Raw genomic sequence first — 13,017 nt, forward strand, 5'->3', positions numbered from 1 at the left:
AATAAGTGTATTTGGTCATCAGGCACCTGTCATGTCACTATGAACCTATGTCTATCACATAGCAGGAATCTCATATATGTGATCTCCAGAAGCTTGAAAAATCTTCAGTAATTGATTTTGTTCCGCAGTGTCTCTTTGACTTTCTGACAAAACTGAATGCCTGAAGTTAACAACAAATTGTTAGAAATTACGCTGTTCATAACTCCCACACCAAAATTCTTTTGCTTATAAAATGTGCTACAACAATTTTCATTTCATTATTTAAGAAGGAATCGTATTTATTTCTGCATGCTTTTTGTACTTTTACAAAATTTATTGAATGATGTAAAATCTGAAAGCACTGTTTTAATAATTATTTCAGAATATTTTGTAGGTTTATTAAGTGTCACGTAAATGAGGAAATATGGGACATGAATTTTTGCCTAATGTTTTGACTTTCAGAACAATTTCCTTGTTTAATTAGAGTACATGTACAATATACTATAATAGGTAGAACAGTTATATTTATAGCTCAGTCCAGCATGTTACAGAGCACATTATGCTTAGACTAGCAAAGAATTAAAACTCTTCCTTCTCTTCTAGTATGTATGCAGTGGAATTTGTTTTTGGACTTAAATCACCTTGAAAAATGGAAACAAACCAGTCTAATCTATTTAATTTAAGTTAGCTTTCACTTTGAGGTTCTTCTGCACCCATGTGGTGTTTTCTAAAGATGAAAAGACAATGCTTATGTAAAAATATTGTTAGTAGTAAATTACTTTCCCATTCTGTTCTCCGTTTTAAATGAAGGTATTTAAACAAAACCTGCAATTTGTGCTTAGCCTGTGTCCTGATTTCAGGCAGGATAGAGCTGGTTTTCTTCACAGAAACTAGTCTGAGAATATGTTTTGGATTTGGGATGAGAAAAATGTTGATAAGGTGTTGATGTTTTGAATTGTTGCTAAGTAGTCAAGGACAGTCCAACTCCTCGTGCTGTCCTGCCAGCAAAAAGGCTGGGGGTGCTCAAGGAGCTGGGAGGGGACACAGCCAGGACAGCTGACCCAAACTGACTAAAGGGATATTCCATACCATATAATGTCAGGCCCAGTACATAAACTGGAGTTAGCCGGGGGGCGGGAATCGCTGCTCGGGGACGGGCTATTGATCACCGGGTGGTGAGCAATTGCTGTATTGGGCATCACTTGTGCTTATACATTCCTTTGTCAGTATTATTATTGTTGTTATCATTGTTGTTTCCTTCTCTCTTGCTGTCCTATTAAACTGTTTGTATCTCAACCCACGAGTTTTTTCCCAATTCTCTCCCCCATCCCACTGGGGGAGTGGGGAGTGAGCGAGCGGCTGCGTGGTGCTTAGTTGCCATCTGGGTCTAAACCACGACAGCCTGTCCTGGAATATATGTGATGTGTGTTGATTTCTACTTGCATAGATCTGATTCCTAGATTGGGCTCATAAAAAGAAATCCATAGTGTGTGGAAAAAGATACATTGAATACAATGACACAAAATATTAAAAAAAGTATAGCTTGCTCTGAACTTTTTTTTAGTCTGTGAATATCATTATGAGAATTTATTAAAAAATGTTGAAAAATAGCTTTGGAGTTATTTTGCTAGGATAATGTGCATTGCAGAATCACAAAATGGTTGAGGTTGGAAGGGACCTCTGGAGGTCATCTGGTCCAACACCTCTGGTCAAGCAGGGCCATATAGCTGGTTGTCCAGGACCATATCGACCAAGTCGACTTTTGAATATCTCCAGGGATGGAGACTCCACAACCTTCCTGGGCAACCTGTGCCAGTACTTGGTCACCCTCAAAGTGAAAGAGTGTTTCCTAATGTTCAGAGGGAACCTCCAGGTTTTCAGGTTGTGCCCATTGCCTCTGGTCTTGTCACTGGGCACCACTAAAAAGATCCTGGCTGATCCTGGCTGTCTTCTTTGCACCCTCCCTTCAGGTATTTACATACATTGATGAGATCCCTGCTGAGCTTTCTTTTCTCCAGGCTGAACAGTCCTAGCTGTCTCAGCCTGTCTTCGTAGGGGAGATGCTCCAGTTCCTTAAACACCTTTGAGACCCTTCGTTGGACTCTCCCAGTATATCCATGTCTCTCACTGGGCAGCAGTACTCCATTGAGTGGCCTCACCAGCAGAGGGGAAGGATCCCCTTCCCTGACCAATGGAATTAGACCTTCGCCTAATGCAGCCCAGGGTACTGTCAGATGCCTTTGCTGCAGGGACACATTGCTGTCTCATGTTCAACTTTGTGTCCACCAGGACCCCCAAGTCCTTTTCTGCCAAGCTGCTTTCCAGCTGGGTGGCCCCCCTGGAATGTACTGGTTCATGGGTTTGTTCCTTCCCAAGTGCAGGACTTTGCACTTCCCCTTGTTGAATGACATGAGGTTCCTACCAACCTGTTGAGGTCCTGCTGGATGGCAGCACGATCCTCTGGCATATCAGCCACTCCTCCCGGTTTTGTGTCATCTGCAAATTTGCTGAGAGTTATGGAAGACAGTATCAAAGGCCTTACCAAAGTTTAGGTAGACAACACGCACTGCTCTCCCCTCATCTACCAGGGAAGTAATTTCAGCACGGAAGTTTATCAAGTTGATTAAAGATGACTTCCCTTTCATGAATCAATGTTGACCACTTTGGATGGTTTTGTTGTCCTTCAAGTGCCTGAAAATGGTTTCCAGGATTAGCTGTTCCATCAGTATCCAATATTAACTATATTTTGGTTTTACTTTTACTATACTCCCAGCAGAAATAGTTCCTCTTTCTTTGGAAAAGACTGATAGTTGTAATATTGATGAGGCTCACTCATTGTAGAAGTCATTTGAAAACAACATGTTAGCTTTAATACTCTAAATGCTGTCAGATATTGAACAGATCAGCTTTTTTCTTCATCAGGTACACATCTGAGCTTGTCTGTAAGTATTAATTTGGATGCTAATATAAAGGATGTGGATCCAGCAAAGTAAGAAAGAAATTCCCAATTTTTTTAAATGTGCCTAGAAACCAATCTAAAATGTTTTATTTGTGGGAAAGTGCCAAATAAATTGAACTGAGATGTTGATGGGTTATGAGGAGCATTTTAAAGTACTGTATCATTGATTTGCTGTATGTCTGGTAGTGGTTTGGCAGCCATGTAAACAAAACATTAAAATAAACTTTTAAAATATTTTCTTATATAGAGCTCTGATCTCTTTGCTGTCAATAGTTCAAATATATTTTTGTGTGTTCTGCCTTGTATTTTTATGCTATGCTGTTTGAAATGTGCGAGTGAGAGACTGTAATGATGTTTTGTTTTCACTGCAGTGCTGAGCATCCTAATCTTTCTCTGATTTTCTGCAAAGTGTGTCGAACTTAGCTCCTTATGATCAAGTCTGTGTCATCATAGGGAGAGATCTGGGTCGCTTTAAACTACATGGCCTTAATACTCTCACTCGTAATTTCTGTTGTATTGTTCTTTATGTAAAATACCACGCAGCAGTGTGTGTGGTTGCTGTGAAATCATGGCACTTCTTAAATACTGTACCCACTTAGCATGAGGCTTTGCTATGCCTTTGAAGCATGAAATTCATAACAACAATATATTTTACAATATGTTATTTTCTGTTTTAAACATGTACTTACTTTCTGATGGAAAACTGTTTTGAAAGAAATCTTGCTTTATTGTAACTTGGTTTAGATATTACAAGGCTTACATTACCATTTCTTATTTAGTTGTCATGGCCTCGCACTACTACCGAACGGCTGCTGACAGAAATGTTTGACAGTGCCGCAGCTCAATTTCTTGCCATCCTGGAAGCTCTGTCTGATAGTAGCAGGCATGTGTTACACCCTGCTCCACCTGTTCCTGATGAAATTGAAATTCGTGATGTCATTTCAGAGCTTTTTTTTGCAGGCCTGGAAATCCTCTCAGGTAACAGCATAAAGAAGCAGAGAGTGTTGGTGAGGAGCCCAGACCTCCATTTTATTATTTTTTTTTTCTTTGCTATTTCATTTTTATAACAATAGCACCTGTAAAAGCAGGCAATCTGTCTTATCGTCATAAAATTTAAGATAAAAATCTGGGCCAATCTCTGTTGTCTCTTTTATCAGTAAAACCCTACAGTAATTTATGCATATTTTTTCACAATTGGATGGGGTTCACTTTCTTCATAGCAACCCATATGGTGCTGTGCCTTGCATTTGTGGCTAAAACAGTATTTGCTGATCACACACCAGTGTTTTGGCTGTTGCTGAGCAGTGCTTGCACAGCATCAAGGCTGTCTCTCCAACTGTCCTCCCCGCAAAGGCCAGGAGGCTGGAGGTGGGCAAGAGGTGGGAGAGACACAGCTGGGACAGCTGACCAGAACTCACCAAACGCCTATTCCATACCATATGATGTCATGCTCAGCAATAAAACCCGTGGCTAAGGGAAAGGATGGGAGCACGTTAGTGGTTACTGTGTTTGTCTTCCCAAGAAACTGCTATGCCTCCTTGAGGCCCTGCTTTCCAGGAAGTGGCTGGAGATCTGTCTGTCTATGGGAAATAGTGAATAAATTCCTTTTTTTTGCTTTACTTGTACTTGCTATTAAACTGTCTTTATCTCAACCCATGAGCTTTTCCATCTTATTTTCTTCCCCTGTCTTTTTGAGGATGGGGAATGAGAGAGCAGCTGGGTGGGGGTCTGGAAGCCAGACAAGGTCAACATACCATGGTGTTTAATGTTTTTTTTTCCAAAAAATCATTCAGACTCATATTTAAATACTTGAGAAAAACACTGGAATTGATGATTCCTTTCAAAATTTTTGCTGGGCTCTAGACTGAAGATAACCATAGTTACAGAGATACTTTGTTCATAAAATAATTTGTAGAGACTAAATACACTTCAGAATCTTGTTTTCTTGATATTACTGGCTAATTGGAATCTAACAAATAAAATACAATATAAGCTGATTTAATGAATTGTTTGTATTAAAGGTGGAGTGAGCAGTACTGATATTCAAGGAAGTCATTGCACTGATCATTTTGGTATACTTCATGCATCATCAACCCTTCTGCCATTGATACTAACAGGTAAACCAACTTTGAATTTTCAAAAGATTCTGTACCTGGTGATCCAAATGCTTGGTGAGCAGAATTCACTTTCATGTTAGTAGCAGTTCTATGCACAAAGGACTGCAAAATGCTGTCCTCTTTGTGTGAGATATGCTTGTTTATACATATAATGTTAAGGCATTCAAAAGGGATTATGTACAGATATAATTAGTGTTTTCTTAACACAAGTGTTGTTTAAACAGCAAATACATATATACACGAACACTGTAATCACATACTGTTCAGCATAGCAGTTCATCTAGGTATGCTAATGCCCTTAAACAATCATTCAAAGTCCAAGTTCTGCAATGATGTCCTAGTACATTCTTATGGAAGAGAAGTGGGATGCAGTAACAGAACGACTGTCGTAAGCTTCTTGAGATCCTTGGACCAATCATTGTGCTGCTTTGGAAAACAACAGCCGTCTATTACTAAGTTGATATTGCTAACATCTTTTAGCCAAGTGACCACATGCCCAAGTGATAGGGCAATGACTGTGGCACATTATTAGGACTGCAGAACACTGCTGAGTATATTAACTAAGACACTTGCTTAGAGTTCCGAGTTCTTTTCTGCCTTAATGTGGTTTGGCAGAACCACAAGAAGAGTGAGAAAATAGACTCCCTATGTGTACATGTGCATTTTCTGATAAAGTAATGAGAAATGCTCACCTATCTTGCAAGAAATTATTCTTGTTTCTCAGCATTTTTTTAATTAAATTTCTGGGAAGAAGGATCATTATGGGGTGACACATAGATTTAAGCTCTGTCTGCAACAGAAAGAATTAGGTCCAATATCCACTGCACAGTATGTTAATACCAATAATAGTACAGCCTCTTTGGAACGTAAGAGGGCATTGCAGATACATCATTAAAGTAGTATATAAGCATAGAATCTTGCGAGCTATTAAAAAATCCTTCAAGATTATGCTGACTATTCAAAAACACGTGGAGTTTTATCTTTGTATTTATCAATACCCAAATTATTGGTGAAATTAAACTTCTGAATATATATATAAAATATTTTTGTCATCACTACAGGAGAAAAGGGGGTGTCTGCAGATGCTGCTGTGAAATTTGTAAAATTAGCTTTCAGCTATGAAGAGTGGGACGTGTTTGATTCTGCTATTGAATTTGTTGTTGATTTTCTTCAGGTAAACCTGATGCTATTTAGACATTTTTTATGCAGTGTTTTCCTATGAGGATAAGGAAGAGTATTCAAAGTACATATTTTAAAGACAAATTTCTATTGGTTGTTTCTGTCAATTAGGCTCAAGATGACCCAACATGGAAGAAAGCTGAAATGGAACTCAAACTTCTCACGCTGATGCAACCGTTACTATTTCCAAGAAAATTTAAACATGGTTTTTCTATTAGTGAAAATAATACCAAAGAAGCTAGGATGCCTCATGGTTCCGAAAAGAAGCAAACATTCAGAAGTGAGTGTTGTTCAGTTATAGCTGTGTTTGCATTTCAAACATTTTTGCAGCAAGTAATTTTGTTTATTATTTAAAAACTATTTAATATGGTCCATGCAGTATTCTATGACAAAAACCAGCAACTGAGAAATTGCAAGCTACTGAATTTTGTCCAGTTTTCATTTGCCAAAACATGACTTTATACCATTTCACTTGAGTGTGAAATAGCATGTATGTTTAACATACATCATGCTATATGCAAAGATATAAAATGAATGGGTGTTTTCAGACAGGTTTGCAAGAAAAAAGTGAAACAGACATGTTTCATTTTCTTTTGTCCTTATCCTTATATACATACTCCATTTATGTAAAATTTCTTGGCATCAAAGCAAGAAAATTTGTTAAAGCAACTGTAATTTAATTGTATAACATTCAAAAAACCTGCAAATATCTTTCAATTTCCAAAAATAGCAATGCTCACTTTTCACAGAAAGTGAATAAACTTGAGAATCTGTCCCCTTTGTATTTACTATTTCTTAGAGTACATTTTCTGCTGGCATAAATTGGTAAGTTAATTTACTCAGGTGTTTTCAAACATAGTTTTGTAACTAGAAACAATGTCTTGCCTTTCCTTTTCTCCCTTTTTTATAAACATTGAATGTAGAGGGTTCCTTAAAGCACGGAGAGCCTTCTCATGATCTTATGATTTTGGCAACAACAATGTTCTCCTGTTTCTCCACATCTGAGCAGGTAAAATAAAATTAGAGACATTTCTTCTGAATGAATCACATAATCTGTAGTGAATGCATATAATTTAAAACCAAAGGAATCAGTTGCATGATTAACAAACTACAAAAATGAAATTGCAAAAATGAAAAAATATACCCATAAGATGTGATGATTTTGTGATTTAAAAAATAATACTGGTTTCAGTTTTTTTAGTTTATTTTATTGGTGCTGTTGGTGCAAGCTACTTTAATAATGTTTGAGAGAGATTAAATCCATTTGTAATATCATAGAGCTAATTGCATGTTTCATCTAATCAAGCAGAGATCAAATTTCTGATATTACATTTAGGTGGGCAAATATGCCCATTTATAGAAATGGGAGCAGTGACCCTAAGTAATGATAATGCCTTTATAACAGTGGTATGCCTGCAATTTAAGGTAAATTCTCACTGCAAACAAACGAATAAGCAGCAGCAACAATAAAAACAAAAAGAATGGGACTTTTTGTGCCAAAGTCTGTACTACAGAATAATGCCATTATAGATCTGATGGTTTATTCCCAGAGTAACCACTTTTAGCTTACTTGCTCAAACTGATATTTCCCTTAATGTGCTACTGTGAGAGGAAAAAAATTACAGTGCAATGTCTCCACTAGCATTTGCACTAAAATAATTTGTGATCCAAAAGACTAATGAAAAATCTTCCTTAAAAAAAATATGTTCTGCTAACATGGTGTATGTCTTAACTGCAAAATTAATTTTAGATATAATTTGAATATCACCCCAGTTTCAGTATGAGAGGCACACACATTTTTTAGCTTTATGTAAGATTTTCAGTCAAAATATCCTGCCTGTGAGGTAGTTACACTTTTAGACAGAATGATTAGTCATTTTTTTGCATGATCACTGTATTATGGAGGCAGGTTACCTGGATTTACACTATTCTGGTTCTTATACAGTTTCCCACAATTCTCATCAGTACCTAATCTGTCCGGGGAAGAAAGACAAATTTTCCCCTGGTTAGTGGTGAATTCACTGATGGTGAAGTTACATGATATAGCTGAGCCAATCTAACAGCTTGCTGCCACCAAAGGAGTGGCAAAAGTCATCTTGATTTGCTGCTTTTTCAGTCGTCTTCTCCCCTCACGTCTCAATATTAGATATCCCTGAAATCTTTTGCTCATACACAGATGAGTGTACAGATAGTGTGGATATAGCAGGCTTGAGTTTCATTACACCTGAGATACTAGTCCAACTCTGGTATAAATGGCGATAAAGATGTGTACTGATCCTTAATCACTGTTCAGAATGTTTAACACGTGAAATGGAGATGGACTCTGTTGCCTTTTAAAATGTATCGATTAGGAGGTTAACTCAATAGAGTTTTGAATTTGTTAATTATTCTCTTCATAAGATGCAGATGTGTTTTAAGGTTTCTTTTAGTTGTTAAATATTCCATTCAAACCATTTTTCTAGTTGTTTAAGTTGTTCTTCACTACTCCCTCATCTGAGATGCACCAACAACCTGTGGAAGTAGTCTGTCAATGCAAAATGAAACCTACTAATTTAGATCTTCTGCAAATATTTAAATACTGTAACAAAAAAATTCCCAAAGTTAATATAACTGTTAAATTACATTACTTCGTTTCCCCAGAATGTATTGACTATTACAACATTTCACAGATAGTTAATTTGCTTGTCTCTCCCATGTAATTTTCATTTCACTGCTTTCCGTGTCTGTCTGACTTTTAAGAGCTTGACAATAAAAAAGGAAATACAAAAACCCCAAACTCTAAAACCACTTCTATTGTTGGGAGAAGAAAAGCTTGTCTGGTCTACCAGAAACTACTTTTAAAAAAAAATTTCTTAAGCTTTCAGCATGTTGTCATCCCTTATAAGAAAGTTAAATACGATTTATTTACTTTGAAAAATTTTGAGAGTGTTTATATACTGTATATACATTCCTGTTTCTACAATTGTGTTTTTTTTTTCTTTCCAGAATATCCAACCTGACAAAGAAATGCTTGTTGATGTAATAATGTTTTTGTGGCAGAAGTGTAAAACAGGACTGCAGCGAATCCAAATGAGTGGAAGGGACTACTTAAAATATATCTACAAACGCAAAGCTTGCCAAGTACTCCTTATTATAATGTATTTCTCTTAATATGAGTGCAGTCTATTATAGTACAGCCAAGATAAAATACTGATCTCCAGTCTAAGTACATTTTCTTATGGTAAAATGCAGATAAATCTTCACTGAAAATGTGAATTGTATATACGCTTTGAACAGACTGTGCTCCCATAAGCCAGTATCAAAATACCTCTTAGCCTTTTCCCAGTAAAGTAACCCATTCTCTGCCAGTGGGCCATGATAGAAGCTAAAATAGTGAAAGCATTTGGGCATGATGCAACAAGAAGCATTTGGTCTGTTCAAGAAAGTTCCCTAGATCAATCGAAGAACGAGGGAAAACCCTTACAGCTTAAGAGAAGGGACATGAGGGTCAACAGGATTTGGCCCACTGGATAGAGTCACAGCCTTGAACTTTTCCTGAGACTGAGAGGCTTTTGGTGAAATGCAGTCTTGTGAAGGATAATTTACACTAGTTTCTCTGGGCTGCCAGTTGATGCTGACCAAACAGTTTCTGGAGGAGTTAATTTTGTGGCCCTGATCCCTATAATAAAATTGTTGAGAGATTCACCAGAAGGTAATGTACAGTTACTTTCCTCTGTGTGTACAACAGGAGCATTCAGATCTCTTTTATACTGTTTAAGTGGGAAGATATGAGGATAAATGAGAGGCAAATGATCAAACCTGCTGTAAGGCTTACCACCCTATGACAAGGTATAAAAGTTGTGCCCATAGAACATTCATAAAACTTTCTAAAATAATAAAAAAGGATAATATTCTAAAATAAAGAAGTCTGCTGCCTGAAGAAATAGGGGCTTTGGGGCAGCACAAATCCAGCATCTTTGTTTGGTGGCATTCAAAACCAGAATTCAAATCCAAGAAAAGAGTTGTGTCCAGGTTTATAAATCTTTTTAAACATTTTTGAGTGTAAAACCTTATTGGCCTCTGTAATACATAAATATCTTCCCAAAATTTAATTCTGTTCTTTTTCTTTCCTTCCCCCATTTTTAGTGGGTTCAGGTACTTTGGATAATAAATGAAGTAATTCAGAAGAGCAGCATAGCAGACACTAATGTTGTAATGCTTGCAGAGATAACCTTACATCTAACTGCAATATTGGAAAATGTAGCTGATTCCACAAGTAAATCTAAGAAAAAAGCAGGTAAAGCTTTCAACAAAAATGAAATTGTCTTTCAAAATGACGTTAAAGATTGGAAATTTTATGAGTTGAAAACTTTTGCAAATAAACATATTAAAAAGTTGTTGTAAAGATACTGTTGACAGTAGAATAATAATTTTTTATACATACAATTTCATCCATAATCAGAGCTAATGAAACCTGGTTTTCAAAGGATTGATGCCTTACTTCCTTGCATTGGCAGTTCTGCTGAAGTATACATTTTGAATCACATCGCTGATGACTCACCCTTCCCACAGTTCTTCTACATGTCTCTTAGCCCATTCAGAGTAGCCTTAGATCACTCATACATTCTCTGAATTTTGGCTAGGCAGAAGGCGGTGTGTGCTGCGGCTCATTTGGAGCACTCAAGTGCTGGTTGACTAGTGGCAGGCCAAACAGAAGAGAAAAATGAATATGACCTCACGTATTTAAAAATCCTCCTATAAGCTAAATTAGCATTGAACGTACTTTGAATTGGATAACAATAGGTTTGAATTGACTTAAAAATGGAAAATTTATATGAATGCTACAACAATGTGAGGAACTACAAAATGAGTCCAAGTTTCATTGGCTTGGATATAATGTTGCTATGAAATATAGTTTACATTTAAAAATACTACATTATTGGATAATAATGTACTGAATTAATATAATTGTACATATGTAGCAATGGTGTTTAAATCCTGAAAAGCTTTTCAAGAAACAATATCATTACCTCTCATAGTCAAGTACTGAAGAACTGAATTATTGCCAGACTTAACTTTAGTGCTAGAGCTAATCAAATGGTACTAAGATTTTCTCAGCATATTTCATTTTTACTGTCTGATTTTCTTCCTATAAAATAGGAAAAAGAAGTGCTTCTTTCTCAGAAGATGAAACCTATGATATTCCTGAAATACTGATGGTGATGTCTAATTCATTTTCATTAATATAGCATTTTTGAATAGCATAAGAACATTTATTTCTGCTTGAAGATTTTCATACAATTTTGTATTTAGTTTTATAAAGTTGAAATGTTTCACACAATCATGCTAGCGCAGAGGAAAAAAGCAAAGATTTTTTTTCAAATGAAATAAAATCTGAAGATTTTCCCATAGTCTTTTAGTAAGCTGTGATACAGAAGAAGTTTTAGTTGAAACTTTTTACAGCGTGCTCATACTGATTTCCACTGTACGCTCTTTTTTTATGCAAATGTATTGTACCAGCTTTACATGGTTTTAATAGTGCGGTTTTTAAAGATACAAAGATACAAACCTTAAGTCCTTGCTTAATTTAGGGAAATATTTTGGGTTGTGCTTTTGTTTGTTTTTGTAAGGGTGATGCGGATTACATGGAACATCCTGAGTGTTCTTACTTTGTTCGGTGTGTTCAGTGCTCAGCACTTTGCAGAAATGTCCAATCAAATAGTTCAAAATTACATACTAAAACACATTAAGAAGACATACATTAGTCTGAGGACTCGGGAATTTTGTCAATTATGTATTTTAATGCTTACACACATGGAGAAGCTTTCATTAAGGCGATAGTCTACTTAGAAGTGTTGTTTTCTGTAAAATCAGTGTTTTCTTAACAGCATCTAATGTAACATTGAAAACCTGCTTGTGAAAAATACTGTGCTTGTCAACTTAATTCTCTAAGTTCAATTTCATTCTGCTATAAGCTAACTCTTTGAGTCAGTATATTGTTTTTTGAGAGCTGAAGGAAAATCAGTCCTAAATTAATTAAAATGACATTTATATTCGTATATGGAAGCATGGGGATCAGTGCCTATGTCAAGATTATTTGACAGTTTAAACGGCAACAGCTAAAAACAATAGCACTTTACTTTTGGTAGTCCATATTATAGCTTTTAATGCTATCTAATAAAACATGTTTCTATGTGTTTTCATTTCAGAAAAGTCCTACTGAACAATTGCAAGTTGCTTATGAAAGTCTTGAAAAAGCAATTAATGGAATGAACACATCTCGCTTAATGACCCTTCTACCAGGTGGAAAGTCGATATTTGACAACTGCTGTACAAAGGTAAAGTCTACAAAAAGGTACACTGCAACAAAATCAAAGTTTTGATTTTGCTAAAAAAATTATAGTTTGTAGCTTTCTCCTATAAGATAAAAGCAAAAATCTGTAAAAGCAGCAATCTGTTTCATATTTATTGCTTGCAACTGTTTCTTCTTAAAATTAATTTTTGCTGTTAAGGGGAGTTCAGATTTTCTAAATATTGTCATTGTACACTAATATGGTCTTTGTTTTGTGGACTGGTAACACAAACAATTTTTCTGCAATTTCATACTTATTATTAATTCAGTTTCCTATTGATTCTCAGATTTTGTCTAGTTTTCTTTGTCCGTTATCCATGCTTTCTCGATATAGTAATTCTCCTTCCTTCGATGCTTTCTTGAATGACTGTGTATTACACAGATATGACAAATTTCAGTGTTTATCAATTTACTGAAATAATAATATCAATGTCAAGACAAATGCAGTAAGC

The 13,017-nt window shown here is 36.0% G+C and overlaps 1 protein-coding gene across 1 annotated transcript in view; it reads left to right on the forward strand.

The window, feature by feature from the left end:
• The window catches only part of CFAP54 (cilia and flagella associated protein 54), a gene marked incomplete at both ends in the record, with an annotated part of 116,936 nt that overhangs the window by 21,078 nt on the left and 82,841 nt on the right, over nucleotides 1-13,017 (forward strand). The window contains 9 exons of the mRNA XM_082010865.1: nucleotides 3,718-3,916; nucleotides 4,960-5,055; nucleotides 6,117-6,229; nucleotides 6,346-6,514; nucleotides 7,158-7,243; nucleotides 9,220-9,354; nucleotides 10,360-10,510; nucleotides 11,374-11,432; nucleotides 12,423-12,551. Of these exons, the coding sequence (XP_081866991.1) occupies nucleotides 3,718-3,916; nucleotides 4,960-5,055; nucleotides 6,117-6,229; nucleotides 6,346-6,514; nucleotides 7,158-7,243; nucleotides 9,220-9,354; nucleotides 10,360-10,510; nucleotides 11,374-11,432; nucleotides 12,423-12,551 (1,137 nt within the window). The remainder of the gene's footprint in view (nucleotides 1-3,717; nucleotides 3,917-4,959; nucleotides 5,056-6,116; nucleotides 6,230-6,345; nucleotides 6,515-7,157; nucleotides 7,244-9,219; nucleotides 9,355-10,359; nucleotides 10,511-11,373; nucleotides 11,433-12,422; nucleotides 12,552-13,017) is intronic.

The sequence above is a fragment of the Phaethon aethereus genome (assembly GCF_964289735.1).
Source record: "Phaethon aethereus genome assembly, chromosome: 1".
In the NCBI taxonomy this organism is placed as follows: Eukaryota; Metazoa; Chordata; class Aves; order Phaethontiformes; family Phaethontidae; genus Phaethon; species Phaethon aethereus.